Here is a 22,583-nt window from a genome sequence, read left to right as displayed (position 1 = left end):
TGTAGCTCAGATTCAACCCCTAGCCTGGGAACCTCCATATGCTGTGGGTACAGACCTAAAAAGACAAAAAAAAAAAAAATTGTCTTTGAAATTTTCTTTTCAGTCATACCAAAAAAATAATTTTACACATTTAAAAATGTTTGTGGTATGGAGCATATTTTTCAAGGAGATTATAATATATTTTCTTTAACAGTTATTCCTCAATCATAAAACACTTCATTTGACAATATGACAGAAACACTTGTGCTGTGTGAGGTCAGGGGCCATGGCCTATTTCAGTCACATCTGTTAGGTTGAATGAGACTGAGAAATGACAAGAGTCCATGCCCCCAAACACCATACTCCCTTTGTGTCACAGCTACAGTTCTTTGCCAGACTCCCCAGGGATGAATATGCTGAAAGGATGATACCAGACAAACCTACACTCTTTGCTTCCATGAGGCTTTTGCTCCAAACTCAAAAGTCTTCAGATGAGGTGGTCATGACCCACTGATGTCTTCTTTTGCCTAGGCTAGAAGCAGTTGTGTGATATTGTGATTTATAAAAAGAAATCCATATTCTTTGTCCTATTTCTTGCACAGAGTTCCTAAAATCCTTGGAGTTTTCTAAGTGATGAGAGCTAAAATATATCTTTTTTTTTTTTTTTTTTTTGGTCTTTTTGCCTTTTTTCTGGGGCCACACCTACGGCATATGGAGGTTCCCAGGCTAGGGGTCAAATCCAAGCTGTAGCTGCTGGCCTACACCGGAGCCACAGCAACGTGGGATCCGAGCTGCCTCTGTGACCTACACCACAGCTCACAGCAATGCCAGATCCTTAACCCACTGAGCAAGGCCAGAGATCAAACCTGCAACCTTATGGTTCCTAGTCGGATTTGTTAACCACTGCGCCACGATGGGAACTCCTATCTTTTGTTATCTTAATGAAGTGACTTTTGAACCTCAACCTAAGGATGAGGACTGGTTGCCAGGACATCCAATCATGTAATTAGAGGGTAGGGAAGAGAAGCTGGAGGTTGAATAGATTGAAAGCTATGAAATAAAGCCTCCGTAAAAACCCCCAAACATTGAGGTTTGGAAAGCCTGCCAGGAGGTGAACACATACAGGCGCCTAGAGAGTGGTGCCTGGAGAGGCATGGAAGTGCTGAGTCCTTTCCCTATACCTCGCCCTATGCATCTCTTTGATCTGGCTGTTCTTGAGTTATAACCTTATATAATAAACTAATAAGTTAGTGAGTGAACAGGTGTCTGTGAGCCATAGGAATCTCTGATTAATAGCCAGTTGGTCAGAAGCACAAGTGATAACATGGGCTTGTAACTGGGGTCTGAAGTTGGTGGAGGGGACAGTCTCATGGAACTGAGCCATTAGCCTGTGGAACCTGATGCTCTCTCCACATAGATAGTGTCAGAATTGAGTTGATTTGAAGGACACCCAGCAGGGTCTGAGTTGCTTGGTGGTATGGGAAACCACCACCACCACCACCATATACACACACATTGGAATTGGGTCCAGAACTTTTAGACAGCTTTGGACATCTTTTATGTCTCATCTTGATATCCTCTTGGCTCACTTTTTGGTTCCAGAACTGTTAATGCAACAAACTGTAGGAATGTGTAGCCTGGTAGCACCTTATCTGGGCTACAGCAAGGCTTTCTTACTTTCTGCCAGACTTTTCTTCTGGAATTCCATGGAATAACATGGAATGCCTTTGGGAGCCCTCTCAGCCATTCTAGAGCACCTAAAAGAACCCTTGATAAATGGGAGGACAGAGTTTGAGAATAAATACCCTCTTCTTCTGTCTCTACAGCAGGGATTCTTTTTTTTTTTTTTTTTTTTTTTTTTGTCTTTTTGCCATTTCTTAGGCATATGGAGGTTCCCAGGCTAGGGGTCTTATAGGAGCTGTAGCTGCCGGCCTTCACCAGAGCCACAGAAACAGGGGATCCGAGCCGCGTCTGCAACCTACACCACAGCTCACGGCAACACCGGATCCTTAACCCCCTGAGCAAGGTCAGGGATCGAACCTACAACTTCATGGTTCCTAGTCAGATTTTTAATCACTGAGCCACGACGGGAACTCCTCCAGCAGTAATTCCAAGGCACATTGTCCACAGTTCTTACCTCACCTGTCACATGGTGGAGAGAGAAACATCTCAGTGAAACTAAAGCTCAGGAAAAACTTAAGTGGAGTAAGAATTGAAGATAAGGAAGAGAAGAGGAGTCTGGTATTCTCTCTAGGCTATGCATCTTTATATCCCTCTCATTTTCATCTGAGTGTGGCTGGTTAATAACAGTGTGTTGAAAAAAATGAATACACATAGTACAGTAGGGGAAAAATAAAGAATTTTTTCTGGCATATATTTGACTAAATGTACTAATGTATTAGTAGTCTAGAAAAATCAGACTACTAATACATTACTAATAATTTTAAAATGTTTGTTTAAAATTAGGAGCCTTGAAAAACACCATGTGTAGTATTTGGCTTCTAATCAGAATCTTTATTAGAATGTCTATTATTTCTTCTACAGTGAAAATTTTTATTTACATCCTCTTTCTATAAACAAAATGCTAGCAAGAGTTAGCAAGGGTTGATTGGAGGCAAGAGAAGGAGAGCAGGAGGGAACCTGAATAAATGCTGGCAATGACTTCCCTCCTGCTGATTTTACTGTTTATTAAAGGGAAATGAGGAAGTATGGAATTTACTTAGTAGAATGTTTAATAGTTTTTACATAGCTTACTTTTAGTGTAAAAACATTGACAAGGGCTACTGACATTAATTTACTTGAATAGATGGAAACAGTGAAACTTTTATTCCAGAATGTTATAAACAATAAATTTCATGAATATTTATTGAAAACCTACCAAATTATAATTATTTATATTGTTCTCCTAAAATTTCACTGTCAAAGTCATAACACAGTCAGAGTCTGGAATGCCTGGTATAAATATTTACTAAATGAATTAGAATCAGGGAGGTTTCCCAACTATCCTGACTTCCTCTGATTCTACTAGGGCTTCCCCTTCTAAACCATCACACGTGGACCTTATCTTCCAGTAGAGTAAGATAAAGGACCTTATCTTCCAACAGAGTAAGGAGCTTGCTGGTGTTTCATTAATAAGAGGAAAGTGTTCATACAAACGCATTAAATTCAATCCTCAACAAAGTCTCAGGGCAGAAATAGTTGTCTTGAGGAGGTGGCAAGGGGCTTTGGAGGGTATCAAGTATATCCGTATCTACTTTAGTCTCTTATCTTTTGTTTTGGCAGTAATTATGTACTTCTATCCTTTCAGAACCTTATGCCTCAGCCACAGCAATGCCCAGATCAAAGTCGCATCTGTGACCTACAACATAGCTCATGGCAACTCCAGATCCTTAACCCACTGAGTTGAACCTGTGTCCTCATGGATGCTGGTCAGATTTGTTTCTGCTGACCCATGACGGGAACTCCTTAATATTTTATTCTTAAGGGACTTAGCTAAAGTCTTAAAAATAATAAAACTTCCATTGGTTACTGCTGTAACAGTTTTAATTCCCCCCCCTCAAGATAATAAAGATAACACCACCAACCAGAGAACAAGTTAGAAGTTCAAGAAAGAAAGAAAAACAGAAGGGAGGAATGAATAGGTCAGAGAATCATAAAATCTTAGTGTTGGTAGATGCTGTAAATTAGTGGTGCCTAGCTACTGGTCAGTGGGCCAATGCAGAAGAGAGAAAATTTTCACCAACCTGTGATTAAATGAGAGTAGGGGAAAGAAATAGAAGTCAGAGAGTAAAAAGAGGAGTCACATTATTGCAACTTTTCTTTTTGAAGTAATCAGAATGTCCTAAAATTTGGATTGTGGTGATTTTTGAGCAAATATGTAAACATTCTATCATTATATTGTTTACCTAACATGAGTAAATTTAACAGTATGTGAATTACAGCTCAATAAAGATTTTTTTTTTTAGAGTTAAAATAAAAAGAAACAAAGACATTAATTCAAGAGTGTACTGAGCACTGACAACGTAGAGATGCATTGCTCTCCTGTCTGGAGAGATGGGTGGATATTGAAGAGTTAACTTAGAGTTTTGAAGACATATTGACTAACAAAGAGCCCTCCACTAGCACTGGCTATTTCCTTTGCTGGAATACTCTTCCCGTTCCTCCACCCACCCCACCACCAAATTCACAAGACTGGCTCCTCTCTATCATTTATAGCTCCAGTTTCATATCACCTTTTCATCAAAGTCTTCTGTGAGTGCTTATTCCAAACTAGCTACTTATTCATTTTTTGTCACATACTATATTTTAACTCTTGCACTGCTGTTTTAACTATCTGGTGTGTTTGAGATTTTTATTGGTTTTAAAAATCGAAACAATATACACCCATAAGTTACTGTCTACATAAACATGACTACTTTTCTGCTGTCTTCACTGAAAAAAAAACTTTATTCTTCCATCTTTATTGACATGGTTTATTTTTTCAGGAAACTCTTATCCAAAAAGATAGAAGTTATAAACAATATTTGTAAAGTGACTGCATTGAGATATGCCTTACATACCATAAATTTCACCAATACTAGATCTATAATGCAGTGGCATTTGTATTTATAGACTTGCACAAAAATCACTACAATCTAATTATAGGTTGTTTTGATCACTCCAGATAGAAACCTTGTGCCCATCAGCAGTCAATCCTCATCTTTTGCTGACATCCTTAGTCAACCACTAATCACTTTCCATTTATATAGATTGGCCCATTCTGGACATTTCATGTAAATGAATTCATATAGTATATGATCTTTGTGGTATATGGAGTTCCTGCACCAGGAATCAGATCCCAGCCACAGTTGCAACCTATGTCAACTGTGGCAATGCCAGATCATTTAACCCACTGTGCCAGGCCAGGGATGGAACCTGAGTCCTGGCACTGCAAAGATGCTGGTGATCCCATTGTGCCACAGTGGGAACTCCATTTTTGTATCTTCTTTCCTTCATTAAAGATAATGTTTTTGAGCTTCATCCATGTTGTAGCATATATATGCGCTTCATTCCCTTTGTTTGTTTGTTTTTTTGGCCACATTCAACTTATGGAGATTCCCCGGGCCAGGGATGGAACCTGTATCATAGCAGTACCCAAGCCACTGCAGTGACAATGCCAGATCCTTAACCAGGTACACCACAAGAGAACTCTAATGCTTCATTCCTTTTAATTGCTAAATAGAAATCTTTGCGTGGGTATACTAAATTTTGTTTATCCATTCACCAATTGAACATTTGGATTGTTTTTACTTTTTAGCTATTATGAATAATATTGCCATGATTATTTGCATACAAGTTTTTATATGATCATATAATCTCATTTATCTTATGGAAGTTCCTAGGAGTAGAATTGTCGGTAACTCTGTGTTTAACACCACAGGGAACTGCCAAACTCTTTTCCCAAAAGGCTGCATCATTTCACATTCCCACCAGCAATGTATGAGGGTTCTGATTTCTCTGCATCTTTGCCAACACTTATTATTTGCTGTTTGCCTATATTTCCTGTAGTGTCTTGTATAGGGTTTTGTTTTTTTTTTAAATTTTTTTGTCTTTTTGACTTTTTAGGGCCGCACCCACAGCATAAGGAGGTTCCCAGGCTAGGGATCAAATGGGAGCTACAGCTGCCTGCCTCTGCCACAGTCACAGTAACGCCAGATCTGAGCCACGTCTGCAACCTACACCACAGCTCATGGCAGATCCTTAAACCACTGAGCGAGGCCAGGGATCAAACTGGCAACCTCATGGTTCCTAGTTGGATTTATTTCCACTGCACCACAACAGGAACTCCTGATTATCACTATTCTAGTGCCTGTATTTCCTGTGGTATCTTGTGTGGTTTTAATCAGTATTTCCCTACTGCCTAATGATATTGATCATTCTTTCACATGCCTATTGACCATTTGTGGATCTTCTTTGGAGAACTGTTCATTCAGATCTTTTGTCTATTTTTTACTTGGGTTATTTGTCTTCTTATTGTTGAGTTGTAAGTTTTTAATATATGGTGGATATAGGTTCCTTATTAAATTATAAGATTGATAAATATTTTCTTCTAGTTTGTGGGTTTGTCTTTTACCTTTCTTGTGGTGTTATTTGAAGTGCAAGTGTCTTTAGCAATGATGAAGTTCATTTTATCAATTTTTTCTTTTATTGCTTGTGTTTTGGTGTTGAATATAAGAAATTATTGCCTAACCTAGGTAATTTTATAAATTTCTATTTCTAATTATTCATTTCTGGCATATAAAAATACAACTCATTTTTGTGCACTGCTCTTATACGCAAAGATCTTGTTAATTTGTGTATTAGCTCTAGTTGTAGATACCTTCAGAATTTTACAAAGACAATCATGTCATCTGTAAGTAAAGTTTTACTTCTTTCTTTCCTATCTAAATGCCTTTTATTTTTCTTTAAAGCCTTTCTTCTTGATATTAGTTTTTGTGTTTTTAGTCGCTTGGTGTGAATCTAACACCTGGCTGCAATTTACTTGTGAATTGACTAAAGCATATCGTATTCCTGACTCTTGGGTTTGTATACATTGCATACAAGGAAATGCTTGGCTTTCCTTGACATGAGTTTATTGTAATGAATCAGTTGGTTTCCTGGGCAACTGGACTCAGTCATTATTTACATGCTAAATAGCATAATAGACCAAACAGACATAAATTTAAAATTCCCCATCATATCATCCCTTTGATAGGAATGGAGTTTTGTATCTTTGCTGAAAACAGTAAGTGGGGTACTTTCATAGAAGTCAGCTTTTGTAATCAATTATTTACAGAAAAAGAGCTTCAAAGAGCACTAGGGAGCAGATAGTGTATATTTTAAGTCAGTTTCACAGGTACAGATTTTACAAATAATAAGACATTACAGCCCTTTTGCTTTAGATCTATCTCAGCATCTCAGTATTACCACTAGCATTGCCTAACACTAGACCACTGAGTGATGCCAAAATGTCACCATACTATTTGACAACTCCTGTGGCTATTTTAGCAGAAAACAGATCATCAAGTGGCCCGCAATGACTGGTATAGAGTTTGTGGTACAAAAGTTCACTGGCTTTTACCTAAAAAGTGGGCAAAGATTTTACCTTGGTAAAATAACGCCAGACATCTTGGGGTTCATTTTAGACATTGATATCTCCTCTTAGAAAAATAAACCTTTAGATAACATAATTAAATGAGCAGAAAAACTAGAGCTTAATTTGAGATCCAAACCCTATCTACTCAAGAGGAATTATAAACTGCTTTCTTTTCTCCTCAATTCTCTTGAATACATGCTTATAATAGGCCCAGAAAATTGGGAGGATTTTACATGCTATGAGCTGGAGAATAGCATAAGTGTTAGACAGTGCCATCTGGGCTATTGAACTAGAGATTCATAAAATTGGACAGGCATGCTTTATAGTAGAGACACATGGGATATCAGCCTCTCAAGGGGAAATGCGTGCTGTTTTAAGGGAAGAATGTTGTGCTTACATGCTCTATATTACTAAAATGATCAAGGAAGCAAATCTGTAGTATCTTCACATTGGGGTTGAAATCTATTGTCTTGGTTTAATTGTGGCACCTTTGATTTTTGGTGAAAAGTAGACCTCGATCACTGATCACGCATTTATCTGTGATGTAGAGTTCACATGTTTTGTATCCAGTGTGTTAAGTGATGCTGCATAGCCAGTGTGTCATCAAATGATTCAATAAATAATCATACTAAAATGTTACAAAAACAACAGAGGACTTAGATATTTATGGAGATTGAAAAACCAAAACCACAATAGAAACCTGATTTGTAAGCATGATGCCTCAAATAGAGTGGAAGGTATGGATTAATATGTCCCCAAATGTGAACAGTGTCTCCTTCAGCTTTGACAGAAAATGATCAAAGCTGATCATTAGGAAATAATGAAAAGAGGAACCATCTACATGCATCCAGCTTATTATCTACATTAATGTGTCTTCACTAATATAACTTAATTTTCCACTATCTTCTTCAACCTGATTTTACAATTTCAGGAAATCTCTTGCCCAGAAGATAAATGTTGCAAATGACTTTATTTTTATTTCAGAAACTTGCCAGAAAAATCCATCTAAATGAGATCAAACTCTTTAAATTTTCAATAGATAATATCAAATAACCGTTAACCCACCAAATTTTGAAACTCTTTGAAACTCTTGCTTCAAAATCATCACCTTGCTTTATCCACTAACATTAAGTAGTTACATTATGATCCTTATCATATCGTAACCAAGTCTTCTTACTTTCATTGAACAACCTCCTTTAACACAAACTCTAAAACTTCTTGCTCTATCCATGTGAAGATAGAATGAAGACTCAAGTAAGGTTGTGCTCTCCCTTACCATGGTAAGAGTAAATTCAATTTTTCTCCTAAAAACAAGCTGTTTGGCAATATTTTGAATGAGCCTTTAAAAAGCTTGATTATAGTCTTTCTTTTTCACTATTATGTATGCCCTGTGAGAATAGAGGCCTTGCCTTGCTTGTTCATCACTGAACTAGCGTAGATGTGTAGAATAGACCCAACAAATAGGGAGTTCATTACATGTACCTTAGTCATTTATACACTCATATTACTGTACATTGGAATTAATGGAAATTTTTTAGAGTAACATTTACTATGTTTAATCTTATCTTTTTGTGCTTAATTTAGAACCTAATTCTCTTATATGATATGATTTCATCTTATTGAATTTTGCTTGAGAGATAAATATAACAAAGTATGGTCTTCTTAATCAATTCTTTTCAATATTTTGGTAGTAAAATACCCTGTATTTTATGGAAAATATGTGCTCCTGATAATGATGGAAAAAGTTTATTTTCTTTTTAATGTTCTTACTTGGTATTATAGGTTGAATTGTACGCCCCCAAAAAACGTGTTGGAATTCTAACTCATCATACCTCAGAATGTGATTTCATTTGGAACTAGAATCTTTACAGAGGTAATCAAATTAAAATGAGATCATTGAGTGGGGCCAAATTCAATATACCAAGTGTCCTTATAAAAAGGGGAAATTGGGGCACAAACAAGCACAAGGGAGAATGCCATTTGAAGATGAAGGCAGAGATGCTTCCACAAACCAAGGAATACCAAAGATTTCCAGCAAGTCACCAGAAAAAGGGATAGAGTCATAGAACAGATTCTTCCTCACACCCCTCAGAAGAAACAAACTCTGCTAACACCTTGATCTCAGACTTCTAGTTACCAGGATGACAAGACTAAATTTCTCTTGTCTAAGCCACTCAGTGTATGGTACTTTGTGAACTGAAGCCCTAGGAAACTAATAACACTTGGAAAAATAGTGTTGGCCCTCAAAATTTAGGAAAGACTTGCTGTACCTTTTTCTGCATGTTTGTTGGCCCCCAAAATCAGAAGCCTAGAAAATATGCTTTAGATATTGTCTAACTCTGTAGCTCTCAAACTTTCTGAATTTCTTAATGCTTTTAAAAATTAGGGCACACAAAATTTTTGTTCATGAGGTTTACATCTAATGGTATTTACCATATCAAAAATTAAATCCAAGAAATTTTTAAATGGGTATTGAATTCATTTAATCATAATAATAAACCCATTACATGTTAATGTAAATATTTTTGTTTTCCAAAACAAAAATAATTTAGTGAGAAGCATAACATTATTTTATATTTATGCATTAATATAGGAATTAATTAAAACAATTAGATCCTCATAGCAGTTACTGTATTCAATCTGTCACAATATTACACCTCATGTATCCTCCAGAAAACTCCACTGTACACTTATGAAAGAATTCACATGAAAAAAAGCAATCTTAGTATTATTATGTAAATGGTTTGACCTCGTGGACCACATTTTAAGAATTGCTGATATAATTCAAACTCTAACCTAGTACTGAAATCTTCTCTGTACTAATATTAATAAAGCGTCTATCTATACATAGATTGCTATATATAAACCTCATGGTACCCATAAACAAAACATCTACAGTAGATACAAATACAAAAAGGAGAAAGAATTCCAAACAAAATACTAAAGATGGTCATCAAATCACAAGGGGAGAAAGACAAACATCATATGATATCATTTATATATGGAATCTAAAAAAAGATACAAATGAACTTATTTGCAGAACAGAAACAGACTCACACTTTGAAAACAAACTTATGTTACCAAAGTGGAATGGAGGGAGTAGACTGAGGGTTTGGGATTGGCATTTGCATACTGAGATATATGGAATTATTGGCCAATGGGGACCTGCTGTGTAGCCCCAGAAAACCCTACCCAGTATTCTGTGATAATCTATATAGGGAAATAATCTAAAAGAGAATGCATATGTGTACATGTTTAACTGAATCACTTTTTATACTGCAGAAATTATCACAACATTGTAAATCAACTATACTTCAAACAACTTTAAAAAATGAAAAAAATAAAATTACATATTTCTGTATCCCAAAAGAAATTCACAAGGGAAGAGAAAAAAAGAATAAAGGAACAAAAAGAACTGCAAAACAATTTTAAAATTGCAGTAAGTTCATACCTATCAACAATTAATTGTAAATGGACTAACTATTCCAATCAAAAGACATAGACTATTGCATTTGGAGTGGATAAGCAATGAGGTCCTACTGTACAGCTTCAGTGTAGGTCACAGATGCAGCTTGGATCTGGTGTGGCTGTTGCTGTGGTGTAGGCCAGCAGCAGCAGCTCTGATTCAACCCCTAGCCTGAGAACTTCCATGGGCCATAAGTGTGGCCTTAAAAAGAAAAAAAGAAAAAAAAAAACCCTACAATTCCATTCCCGGGTATATATCTGGCAAAAATGAAAACATTAATTTGAAAAGATACATACACACCAATGTTCATAGAGGAGTTATTTACAATAGTAGGATATAGAAGCAATCTAAGTGTCTATCAACAGATGAATGGATAAAGAAGGTGTGGTATATAAATAGATATATATGTATCTATATATGCATAGATAGTCATGGTCCATGCACACAGGTCAGAAAAAGAATTTTCCAGACACAGAGGGGTGAAAAGAAAGAAGAGTTTATTGAGGTAAGAGACACTGCTACCACAGCAGAACAACTTCCTGATGACCAGAGAGAGCCAACATTGAACACATGGTCATGTCTGTTTTTATAAAAATAGGGAGAGGAGAGGTTTTATGATATACCTGCTGACCAGCTGATTGGTTGGGGAAGGAGGGATCTTATGATACCCTGGTTGGTTTCTGGTTGGTTGAGGACATACAAGGTCCCTATAAGGACCTAGAAAAGGGGGCGGGAGGAGTAGTCCAAGTTGCTCGAAGGTGGGGATGTGGCATTACAATGAGACAGGTGAGGTGATGATAAGGGTCTGGTGATTCTTGGCTAGAGGCTTTGAGTTCTCTCATTGAAGAGTCCTTGAAGTCTCACATAGATAACATTATGTTTTTTTGTTTTTGTTTTTTTTCTTTTTAGGGTCACACCCATGGCATATGAAGATTCCCAGACTAGGAGTTGAATTGGAACTGCAGCTGCCAGCCACAGCCACAGCCACAGCAATGCCAGATCTTTAACCCAATGAGCAAGGCCAGGGATGGAACCTGAATCTTCATGGATACTAGTTGGGTTTGTTACCACTGAGCCACAACAGGAACTCCATATTATGTTATTTTATATTATATGTATATAATATACTATATATAGATAATGGAATATTACTCAGCTATTAAAAAGAATGAAGTTTTGTCATTTGCAACATCATGGATGAATCTGGATGATACTGTGCTTAATAAAATAGTCAGCCAAAGAAAAACAAATACTCTAAGTTATCACTTAGGATTTAGACAATAAAACAAACACATGACTATAAAAAAACAGAAACAAACTCACAGATATAGAGAACAAACTAGTGGTTACCACTGAGGAAAGGAAAGAGGATTAAGAGCCATATATACCATGTATAAAATAAACAAGCTGAAGTGTATATTTTACGGCACATGGAATAGAGCCAATATTTTATAGTAATGTATAGAGTATAATCCATAAAAATTTTGAATCACTATGTTGTATACCTGAAACTAATATAACATTGTAAATCAACCTCAAGAAAAAATTAAGTAATTAATTAAAAAGTAGATTATATTTAAGGTTCTTTACCAAATCAACATTCTACAATTTTATAGATTTTTCCATAAAACCCAAACTGTGCTATTAGATTATTGTTTTAGATTAATGATAAGTTTCTTACAGCTCCTCATATTTCTCATGGGGTGTGTGAATTAAAATATTGTGATGAATAAAAACAGGCTTTATATGCAGATGAGCTTGAGTTAAAACATCAATTCTGCTTACTATGGCTTTGGGCAAATTAATCAAATTAAATCCCAGTTTTATCACCTATTATATTAGGCAGGTTTAAGTAAATCTAAATCAGCTTTTGGATAGTTTTAGCACAGTGTTTGGAATACAAAAAATATTGAATGAATTTTAGTTCTCTTTTCCAATTTCCTTTCATTAGTTAATTCATTTACAGGAAATTTGATTGCCATTTATAATCACTGTCCACATATTGAAATTTAATATCTATTACTGTACAATGAAAATAAGCTACTTCTGAGATTCCAGAGTTTCAAACTGAAATTAGTGAAAAAAAGAAGAGTTAGATAGCAAACATAACCTCTACTCCCCCAAATTCACAATATCTATTTGAGCTGCACATATAGCTTGTTAAAGCTAATCTATTATTAGCTCTGTATATTAACCTGGTTAACTTTTTCAACTTAGCTGCTAGGGTGGAAGGTAGAGACTGAGTCACTGACGAATTTATTGTAGGCACTGAAGGAAAGAAGAAAGGAACGAGAGGCTAAGATCCACTCTGGAGGAGAGTCCTGGGTGACTCTAAAGTGCCCACTAGCTGAGAATGACTGGACAAGGAATGCCACATGCCACCAAGAGGAGAAGAAAGGGATGTTGACTGTAGGTTTGGCTAAGACACAATTACCATTAAAAACATCCTCTCATTTAAAGTTCACGATAAACCTGTGAGGTAGTTATTACAATTTACATTTTTTTAAACCATTAGTGGTGCTCAGAGGATTGACGTCTTCATACTTAGCTTGTAGGTAATAGTGCTAACATATATATTTTGCCTGCACCCATGGCATGTGGAAGTTTCCCCCTATGTATTGAATCTATGCCACAGAAGTGACCCAACCCACTGCAATGACATGCTGGATCCATAACCCACTGCACCACAAAAGAACTCCTAATAGTGCTAATATTTAAATCCTAGCCTGTCTGCATCTAAAGTCCAGGCTCTTAACGTTGTACTACTTGGTACCCTTGAAAAATTTTCTCTGAAGAACAGCCATAAAGCTTTAAGCAAGTGTCTGCTCCTAAATGGTAATTCTGTGCCCTGGACCTTTGTGAGAATTTTGTTTTCTTCCACCTCCTCAAGACATGCAGGTAAGAATCAGTGTCATTACAACTGAATTGCTTTATCAACTTGAGAAGTCATTTTCCTGGAGTATTCTGGGAGGGATTAAAAAAAATCAAAGTCCACAAAATAAACTGAAAACAGTTTTGATTGCCAGCAATTGTATCCAAGAACTTTTTAAGATTCAGTTCAAACATATTGTTCATGACTTGATTTATTCTGAGAGGCATTACCAATGTGAACGCTTGCACTCAGAGTTACTCTTAACTGGAAAGAGGCTCTGATTTCCATGAAAACACTTCAGGCCAAAGGACAGCAATTAAGAAAAGAAATCCAGGAAATCATTTATTTGAAACACCAACCTGGAGAGGAGGAAAGATAATATAAACATTATACTGTAGACTTATATTGAAACACTGTGTTTCGTATTAGCTACAAGCAATCTTTGAGCCCTTCTTGTTAAAAATCATGCAGTTATCCAGCAAGAATGGTATCATTCCAAATAACTGCTGTTAATAAATATACTTATTATCAGAACAACCAGGAGGTGGTATGTTTGACTTAAAAGTCACTGAACCAGAGTAAGATTAAAAATTTAGATCAAAACATTCATGTGACTGAAACATTAAGAAAAAGAATTTTGTTTGGCAGCAAACAACAACCTAGTTTTCTTAAATCTTTTTTTTTTTTTTTTTTGGTCTTTTTGGGGCCGCACCTATGGCTTAGGTTCCCAGGCTAGGGGTCAAATTGGAGCTACAGCTGCTGGCCTATGCCATAGCCACAGCAACACAGGATCCAGGCCACATCTGCGACCTACACCACAGCTCGTGGCAACACTGGATCCTTAACCAACTGAGCCAGGCCAGGGATCGAACCTGCAACCTCATGGTTCCTAGTCATATTCGTTAACCACTGAGCCATGAGGGGACCTCCCCATTTAGAGTTTATTTATTAGCACTGCTTGTTGCATAGTAGATGCTTCACAAATACATCTTGACCATGGAGCCATACACTAATAGTGGTCAGTTTTCAGTTTGTACATTTTTCTCATTATGATTATACACAAGGGGTGATCAATTAATTGGACTACTTTGTTTTGTAAGCATGGGATGAAACCTCTGAAGCATTAATGCCATAATTATAGATATTAAATACATTTCAAAGTATTCAAATATTGCTCAAAATTATAGAAGAAAGCTTAAGGAATAGGCAAAATGAATGAGACTAGAGAGGGTAAAAAAAAATCATTAAAGGAGGGAGTGCAAAAAAAGTCTGAGGTGAATATGGAAGCAGTGACAAGATTGTGGAGAGAATAGGAATAGTTAAGATATAGTTAGTTGGCCAAAAGATAATTACTTCTATTTCACGGTTTCAAATGTTTGTTAGAAGTTGGTGAAATTGAATTTGGGGAACTGAATCCCATGGTAGCCTGTATGTTCCATACACATGGCCAGTTATTGACATTTGCTGTTGATTTATGAATGAAAACATTCTTTTCCCACTAACCTGAAATGCCACCTTTAAATCAATATTTAATGCATAACTGAATTTTTCTGGATTTTCTCTATATTTCAAAATTTTTTCACTATCATTCTTTGATCATAGTAGTTTTGTAGCTAGGTTTTTCTATCTAGTAATGCAAATTATCTATTCTCAGCCTTTGCCAATCTTTTTAAAAATGTCTTAACGATTCTTAAATATTCATTTTCCATTTACAAGTATTCAAATTACTTATGTTCTCCAATTATAATTTTTATAATATCAGGTCCCATACTTGCCTTTAAAATTTATTTTTAGGCATTTTATTGTTATCGTAACTCACGTTGTTTGTGATAAGGACTTTTCAAGTAGGATCTAGGAGCCGTTCTGCCAAAGCATTTTGTATTGGCTCTTGTGTGTGAACCAATGACCATTGTTCCAAGAGTGTTTTTGTTTCATTTTCTTCTGCCTAAGGGGTGAATAGGAGGAGGAAGGCAGAGACTAGAGAAAGTTAAAATAGCTATGATTCAAATTTTCTATGAATTCAGTTCTCGTGTAGTTCAGGTTACTGAGGGGTTATCAGAAACAAAATAAAAGTCTTTGTCCTTTTTTTTCTGTTTTTGCAGGTTTTATTAAGTGGAATATTTGCATCAATATATTTCAGTCAGTTAAAAAATTATTAAGCTATCAGAATATCCAACCTAATGGCTGGATTTGTTAGATTTTAATATGTCCTATAATGAAGATTTTCTTTAAATAAAGTTCTTAAATCCGGATCTACTCAGGCTTTTTAATATAGTCGGTGAGTGAGTATTTATTGCAGATCTTCTTTGTTCATGAAATGCTATAGCATTATTTGAATACCAATTGTATTCAAATTCACCTATTCTCACTGAGGGGGCGGGGAGGAATAACAATTTAAATATGCAAATAGGAGTTAAATAGGAGTTCTAGTCATGGCTCCGTGGTAACAAACCCAATCAGGATCCATGAGTACTTGGGTTTGATCCCTGGCCTCGCTCAGTGGATTAAGGATCTGGCCTGTCCAGAGCTGTAGTGTAGGTAGCAGATGCAGCTCAGATCCCGAGTTGCTGTGGCTGTGATATAGGCCAGCAGCTACAGCTCCAATTCCATCCCTAGCCTGGGAACTTCCATATGCCATGGGTGTAGCCTTAAAAAGCAAATTAAAAAAAATATGGAAATAACTTGATAGTAGATTCAATAAGCACTAGCTGTAGGCAATTTATACATGAAGCCTGACTATCCTATGAGAAAAATACATCAGTGACTTTAAAGGGCTCTCCACTGCTGAAAAATTAATCTCATTGGACTGATTGATGGTAGGGCTGCTAGGTGATGATAACTTTGTCAACATTTTGGTGGAAAAAATTGAAGAATTCATTAAGGAGCCTAAAGAAGGACTGACTAAAAAAGCCCTCGGAGGACAAACATTAAAACATCAACAGCGAACGAACAACTTGAATATATAGTCATATATATTTTATATAAATAAAGGTTTTATATATAAAAGTAAATACAATTTATGATTGTTTTGGGAGTTTTTCAAGGGCAACTTGGGTAACTTTAACTTTTGCTTGCAGATTAATTTGAGAAATTTAATTCCTATGAAGGATGAAACATAATGGTGGGATTGTGCCAAGAATTATGAAAGACATAATATATGACAACATTTCTACCTTCAAGGAACTTTAAGGAGCAGTCTATTTAATGGGGCAATATTAGAAACATCAAACATTAAAAATACAGCATATTATGAGTGACAAAATGTGTGGTCAGATCATTACTATATAACTGCTAAATGGATTGGAGAGTGAATGAATGGACACAGACTGTTCAAACATTATACATTTATTAAACCTGAGCCCATATCTAGAATACACTCAATTTATAACAATTTTCTTTTAAAAACAATTGCAATTACACAAGTAAAATATGCTTTTTCGTTTGTTTTGGGCTGCACCCAGGGCAAGTGGAAGTTTCCTGGCCAGGGATTAAATACTCACCACAGAAGCAACCCAAGCCACTGCAGTGACAGTGCTGGATCCTTAACACATTGCCCCACAAGGGAACTCTAAACATGCTTATTATTTTAAAAATTCAACTGGTTGTAAAGCAAAAGGTTAAAAAGTTTCTTCCCATTCCCATTCACCAATGTGAATTCCACAGGTTAACTTTTTACAGTTTATGTATGTATCCATACAGAAACTTTGTATGCCATACATACTTTAAAAGGATGCTGTATATAGTTCTGAAGAAGATATTTTTCTTTATTTCATTTGAGTACCTGCTGATGTACATCACTGTTCTTAGTGCCTAATAGGTGTCAGTGTATCAGATACTAAAGTATCATAACTTTTTAAATCACTTCCTTATTGGTAGATACTTAGGTTATTTCCTATTTCCCACTGTTAAAACAGTACATCACTTAATAGTTTTACACTCTCTTATGTCAGATTATCTATAAAATAAATTTCTAGAAATTAGTAAATCTTTCAAATCACAATTTTGATGAAGGCTGAAGGTGTTCTGTCACAACTTGGTTCAGTTTGAACTGATCAGTTTAGGTAAAGCAATGCTATTAGTAATGTGAAGATGATCTGGTAGCAACAACCAAGTTCAGAGATGTTTAGTTTCCTTCTTTTTTTCCCCCCTAAGAACAAGTTCAGTTCTTCCTTTTCTTTCTTGAGACTTTTTGGATCAAGGACATATTATATGTGGTCCAACACTTGTCCCAAGAATCTGACAGGACAGCTACATAGCGATCTTATAAAATGGTCTATGAGGTGGGGGGGAACGTTGCTAACACTTATCCTCAAAAGTATTATTTGGTACCATATGATACCACTTATATCTGGAATCTAATATATGGCACAAATGAAACTTTCTGCAGAAAAGAAAATCATGCAAATGGAGAAGAGACTTGTGGTTGCCAAGGGGGAGGGCGAGGGAGTGGGATGGACTGGGAATTTGGGGTTAATAGATGCAAACTATTGCCTTTGGAATGGATAAGCAATGAGATCCTGCTGTATGGCACTGGAAACTATTATCTAGTCACTTATGATGGAGCATGATAATGTGAGAAAAAAGAATGTATACATGCACGTGTAACTGAGTCACCTTGCTGGACGGTAGAAAATTGACAGGACATTGTATACCAGTTATAATGGAAAAAATAAAAATAATTATAAAAACATTATTTGGGATCAGGAACTTTTCCCACCACTCATTTTTAATTGTTGTTAGAATAAAGGTGACTGGTGCACTTGGCTTTTTGCCTTCCTCAAACAGGGAGGGAATCAGGTTAAAAGTCCCTACTGTGCAGTGAAAGGTCTGAGGAGACCCAGGAAAACCTTGGACTAAGTACGTAGAAGGTTTTTTTTTTCCTTCTGGCTGTAGCTGGTGTTACGCGAGAGGAGGGATAAAAACGTCCTGGCTCGGTTAGCGCTTTTATTTTTTCCTCGCCTTGAAAGGATGAAAATTCAGCACGTCTCAATTCATTTCAGAAGAGGAGCCTCTCCTGATCCACCCGACACAAACACCATACCCGCCCGCACTTCTCTGTGACCTATGTAGGGAAAGCGACAAAAAAAAAAAAAAAAAAAAAAAAGACTGTAGCGACTACTACAGAACCAAGAAGAAACCGCGCGGAATAAGAGCGTGGCCACACCAGGACCCACCCCAACCTCCGGGTCGCCGCGGGCCCCGCCTTTTGGGGGGCGTGGCTGAACTCTCCTTCCGGGTTGCGGGCGGAAGTGGACGAATTTGAATTGTGCGGGCCGTTGGATGGGGTGTTCTCGGATGGCCTGTGGCGCAGCGCGAGAAGAGAAAGGTGACACGGCCGCTCTGGAACTTCTGCCCAGCGCGCCTCGGTGAGTGGATGGGTAACGGGAAGAAACGGAGTATTCAAGGGAGAGAAACCGAACTGTCGGCTGGAACAGGGCGTCGGGAGACAGGACAGTTAGTGGGGGCCTCGGAGTGCCTTTACGGGGTGGGTGTCGGGTGGTGGGGCCGGAGGTAGGAAGTTTTGGAAGTCAGGGCGCGGGGACCCTCTTCTGGGCCCCCGCTCCCGGTGGTGGCGCGCACAGGCCAACTCTAACTGTTGGGGATACCGAGGCCCGACCGCCCCTGAGATTAAACCTTTTTAAATCTCTGACTCTGTGGTAATCGCAGTTAAGTATTTCCTTCAGTTCGACTAGAATGCTGAAGCTTCAAGAGCAGTTATTGAGAAACTGTTACCTTAAGCAAAAGAATCTTCCTTTATTAAAGATGGGAGGTTGAGGCAGGTTTAGAATGAAGGGATGCTCTTCGTGGCTCCGAGTTCCTCCCCAGAGGGATACTTGAGAGTAGTCTTTATTACTCTGGACCGCAGGAAATTGACAGTCTTTGAAATGCCTGGTGGGGATTTAAACTGAAATCTGAGTATCCTTTGTATTCAAAACTCGGATATTTTTCTTTCACCGTTGACATTTTTCATGTACCGCAAAATCCGAGACTCTTGCTCATTTAAATTGGTTATAGTAACAGCGGTGATTCACAAGGATCTTAGTTTGCTGACAATAGGGATAAGACCTGCCTTTTCACCTCATTCATTCATTGGGCAACTGGGTTATTGTGGATTCATTTCGAAAGTACTATTGTTTCCAGCATCGGGTTTTCTTTGTTTTGGTTTTTTAGTGTTTTTGTTTTATTTATTTTTTTTGATAACTACCTCAATTACCAAATTCTATCTAACCTCCTAACAAAGTTGCGCCTTCTGAAAAAGTTTAATGTTTACCCTATATCTGTAGTGAGCATTTAAATGTATAGAAATTTTATATCTTGCCTTATTGAAAACTGAACTGTCAGAAGTTTTGTGTTGCTTTATAGTATAAGATATTTTATGTTTAAAATTATTAACAGCAGGGTAACCTATCATATAAATGTATAACTTTCTCTTAAAAAGTAGGACGTAAGAATCCTGCTCTCTCATATCTGCTATGAACTTTTTCATTATTAGCCAGGAAAAATAGATTTCAATATTCACTGTTTATGATTGTTGAAATTTAAACATTTTGTTTAAGAGTGCACCAAAGACATTACCTATACTTTCCTGAGGTTTGCAGATAGCTGTTCTGCTTATTTCATGTAAACTACAAGCAAATGATAATTTGAAAGTACTAGCGTCTACATTTTAATCTGTTCCTTTTCCTTACCTGCATTTTTGCTCTACCTAAATCAGTGAGTTACAATTTTTATTGTGTACTTATTACCTTGAAAGGTTTGTTAGGTGCTGATTCGTATTGCTTGTGTTTGAATTCCATCTTCACCACTTGGTAGCTGTGTGACCCTAAGCAAGCATTTTTTAACCTTTCTTTTAGTGCTGTGATTCCCTTAAGTATAGCGGGGATAATAACAGTGCCTATCTTGTAGGATTGCTGTGAGAATCAAACATTTAAAAATCTTAGAATACTGTGTGACACTTAGTAGATGAAACATGTATCTCTTGTTATGTTATTAAGCATTGTACAAACTGTATTATATACATTATTTCATTAATCTGCACAAGTGACACTGTGATATGTACTGGTATTTTCAGATAAGAAAACTGAATCCAAGGGGGTTCACTAATTTGTTCTCAAACAACAATTAAAATGTTCTTACTGGGGTCAGAAATTAGATTTAATTAGAAAGTTTATACCTTATACTGATTGTATTGCCTTCTGCTTCTGTCTGCAGTTTCTTCTTCCAAGTGTTGCCCCATAAAAATCTCTGATGACTTTCCTTTGTCTACCATATATAATTCAAATTTCTTAGCTTTTTCTTTTTTCTCCACAAAGCTCTTCTCAATCTGGTTCCAAACTGTTTTCAGTAATCATCTTCATGGTATTCCAGCATTCTTTTACTGATGTTGTGTCGTACTGCTATAATTCTCCAAATCTATTCTCTGTTGTATTTATGTGTACCTAGCCATTGACCTTTTGTATTTCCTCTTAAAATTTTACCCAGTGGGTTTCAGAAACCTTTCCAGACTTCCTCAAGCAGAGTGCTGCTTCCTCAGTGCTTTTCAGTTGTTAACAAATGGCACTAAACTAAGAGCTCTTGTCTTCTTTGTCTTTTTATCTGCAATTCTAGATGGAGAGGAGTAAGTATCCTTACTCTGAAAGTGTATGTTCGAGTGCTTGTTATTTTAACAGTTTTAATACTTTAAATTTTATTTACATTTAAATTTATTTAAAATTTATTAAAATTGTTATTTTAACAAATTTTAATACACTGAAAATGTTAAAAATTAAGATGATGGAATATAATTCTGTGTAGCTTAGAGAGAGTTTAGTGATATCAATATAGTTTGCAAATTTCACAAACATGGAAAAATATGTATTGAAATTGTAGGATCAGAAGACCTTCACATGGGAAAATAATCAAGAGCACTATTGCTAGTATTCACAGAACTCACAAATGCTTTATACATATTTCTCCTTTAATCTTTGCAGACATTTTATTACTATTACCTTATATTAAGGTGAAGAAACTGAGGCACCAAAAGATTTACACTTCTACATGGATTCAATTTTAAATTAACAAAATATTGGGAAATTAAAAACAGAAAAGTTTGCCTTTCCTTTTTTTTTTAAACTTTTTATTTTGAAATAAATTCAAACTTACAGAAAAGGTACAAAAACAATGCTAACAATTTCCCATATATCCTTCAGTCATTTTCTCCAGGTGTTACAGTTTTATCATACTTGCCTTCTCCTTCCCCAGGCCAGCCTTGCCCTACTTTTTTTGTTTCCAGAAATATACTTTGTGGTAAAATGCACTTTGTAATTAAAGAAAAACAGTCTGGTTCACATGTTGTACTTTGGAAGTGTTTTCTTGCCTTTTTTTGGGTTTGTTTTTAATGGTCTTGACAGTTTTGAAGAGTACAGGCCAGTTATTGTATACAATGTGTCTCAATTTGGGTTTGTCTTGTATTTGCTCAGGACTATATTCAGGCAGTGCTTGGGGGTGGGAGGAGCAGGAATGTGGGAGGAGCAGGAATACTAGAGCAGTGATGTTGTGTCCTTTATGCATTGTATGGGGTGGGCATGACTTACATTTGTTCTATTTCGTCAATAGTTCATTTGATCACTTGAGTATGGTGTTGTCTGCCAAGTGTCTCTACAGTAAAGTTCTTTTTTTCTTTTGTTTTGCTTTGCAATTAATGAATACCTTGTGGGAGATAATTTGAGATTATATAAGCATCTTATTTATCACCATATTTTTGCTCACTACTCTTACTGTAACAGAGAAGTTTGATGTCAATTTTTGCCCATTACTCAGATCATATAAGATGTATGGTCACACAACAGGTTTATCTAGACCATGAGAATACTTCTACAGTTAGGAAACTGAAGTAGTATCCATTAATTCCTGCCATAGTTTTAGAAAGTCAGGGGTCATATGGGTAATTCTTTTTTTGTGCGTGTGTGTGGTTTTTTTTTAGGGCCACGTTTGTGGCATATGGAAATTCCCAGGCTAGGGATTGAATTCAAGCTGCAGCTGTTGGCCTGCACCACAGCCACAGCAGGGTGGGATCCAAGCTGCATCTGCAACCTGCACCACAGCTCACAGCAACATGGGATCCTTAACCCTCTGAGTGAGGCCAGGGATCAGACCTGCGTCCTCATGGATAC

General features: G+C 36.6%; 1 protein-coding gene across 4 annotated transcripts in view; it reads left to right on the top strand.

Moving 5' to 3' along the window:
• The first annotated feature begins 18,686 nt into the window (after window positions 1–18,686).
• Window positions 18,687–22,583, top strand: part of G2E3 (G2/M-phase specific E3 ubiquitin protein ligase) — a 63,992-nt gene continuing 60,095 nt past the window's right edge. For all 4 annotated transcript variants that reach the window (XR_014810665.1, XR_014810664.1, XM_001927793.7 and 1 more), the window contains exon 1: window positions 18,687–18,797. Coding sequence is in view for 1 of the 4 variants with exons in the window: in XM_001927793.7 (XP_001927828.4) it covers window positions 18,712–18,797 (86 nt within the window). In the remaining 3 variants the exon portion in view is untranslated. The remainder of the gene's footprint in view (window positions 18,798–22,583) is intronic.

This window comes from Sus scrofa, chromosome 7 (genome assembly GCF_054392235.1).
Source record: "Sus scrofa isolate SSC_HxYL_T2T_F1_AM1 chromosome 7, Sscrofa_HxYL_maternal_Yorkshire_Landrace_v2.0, whole genome shotgun sequence".
Taxonomy (NCBI): domain Eukaryota; kingdom Metazoa; phylum Chordata; class Mammalia; order Artiodactyla; family Suidae; genus Sus; species Sus scrofa.
This window is presented reverse-complemented; position numbering and strand designations above follow the sequence as displayed.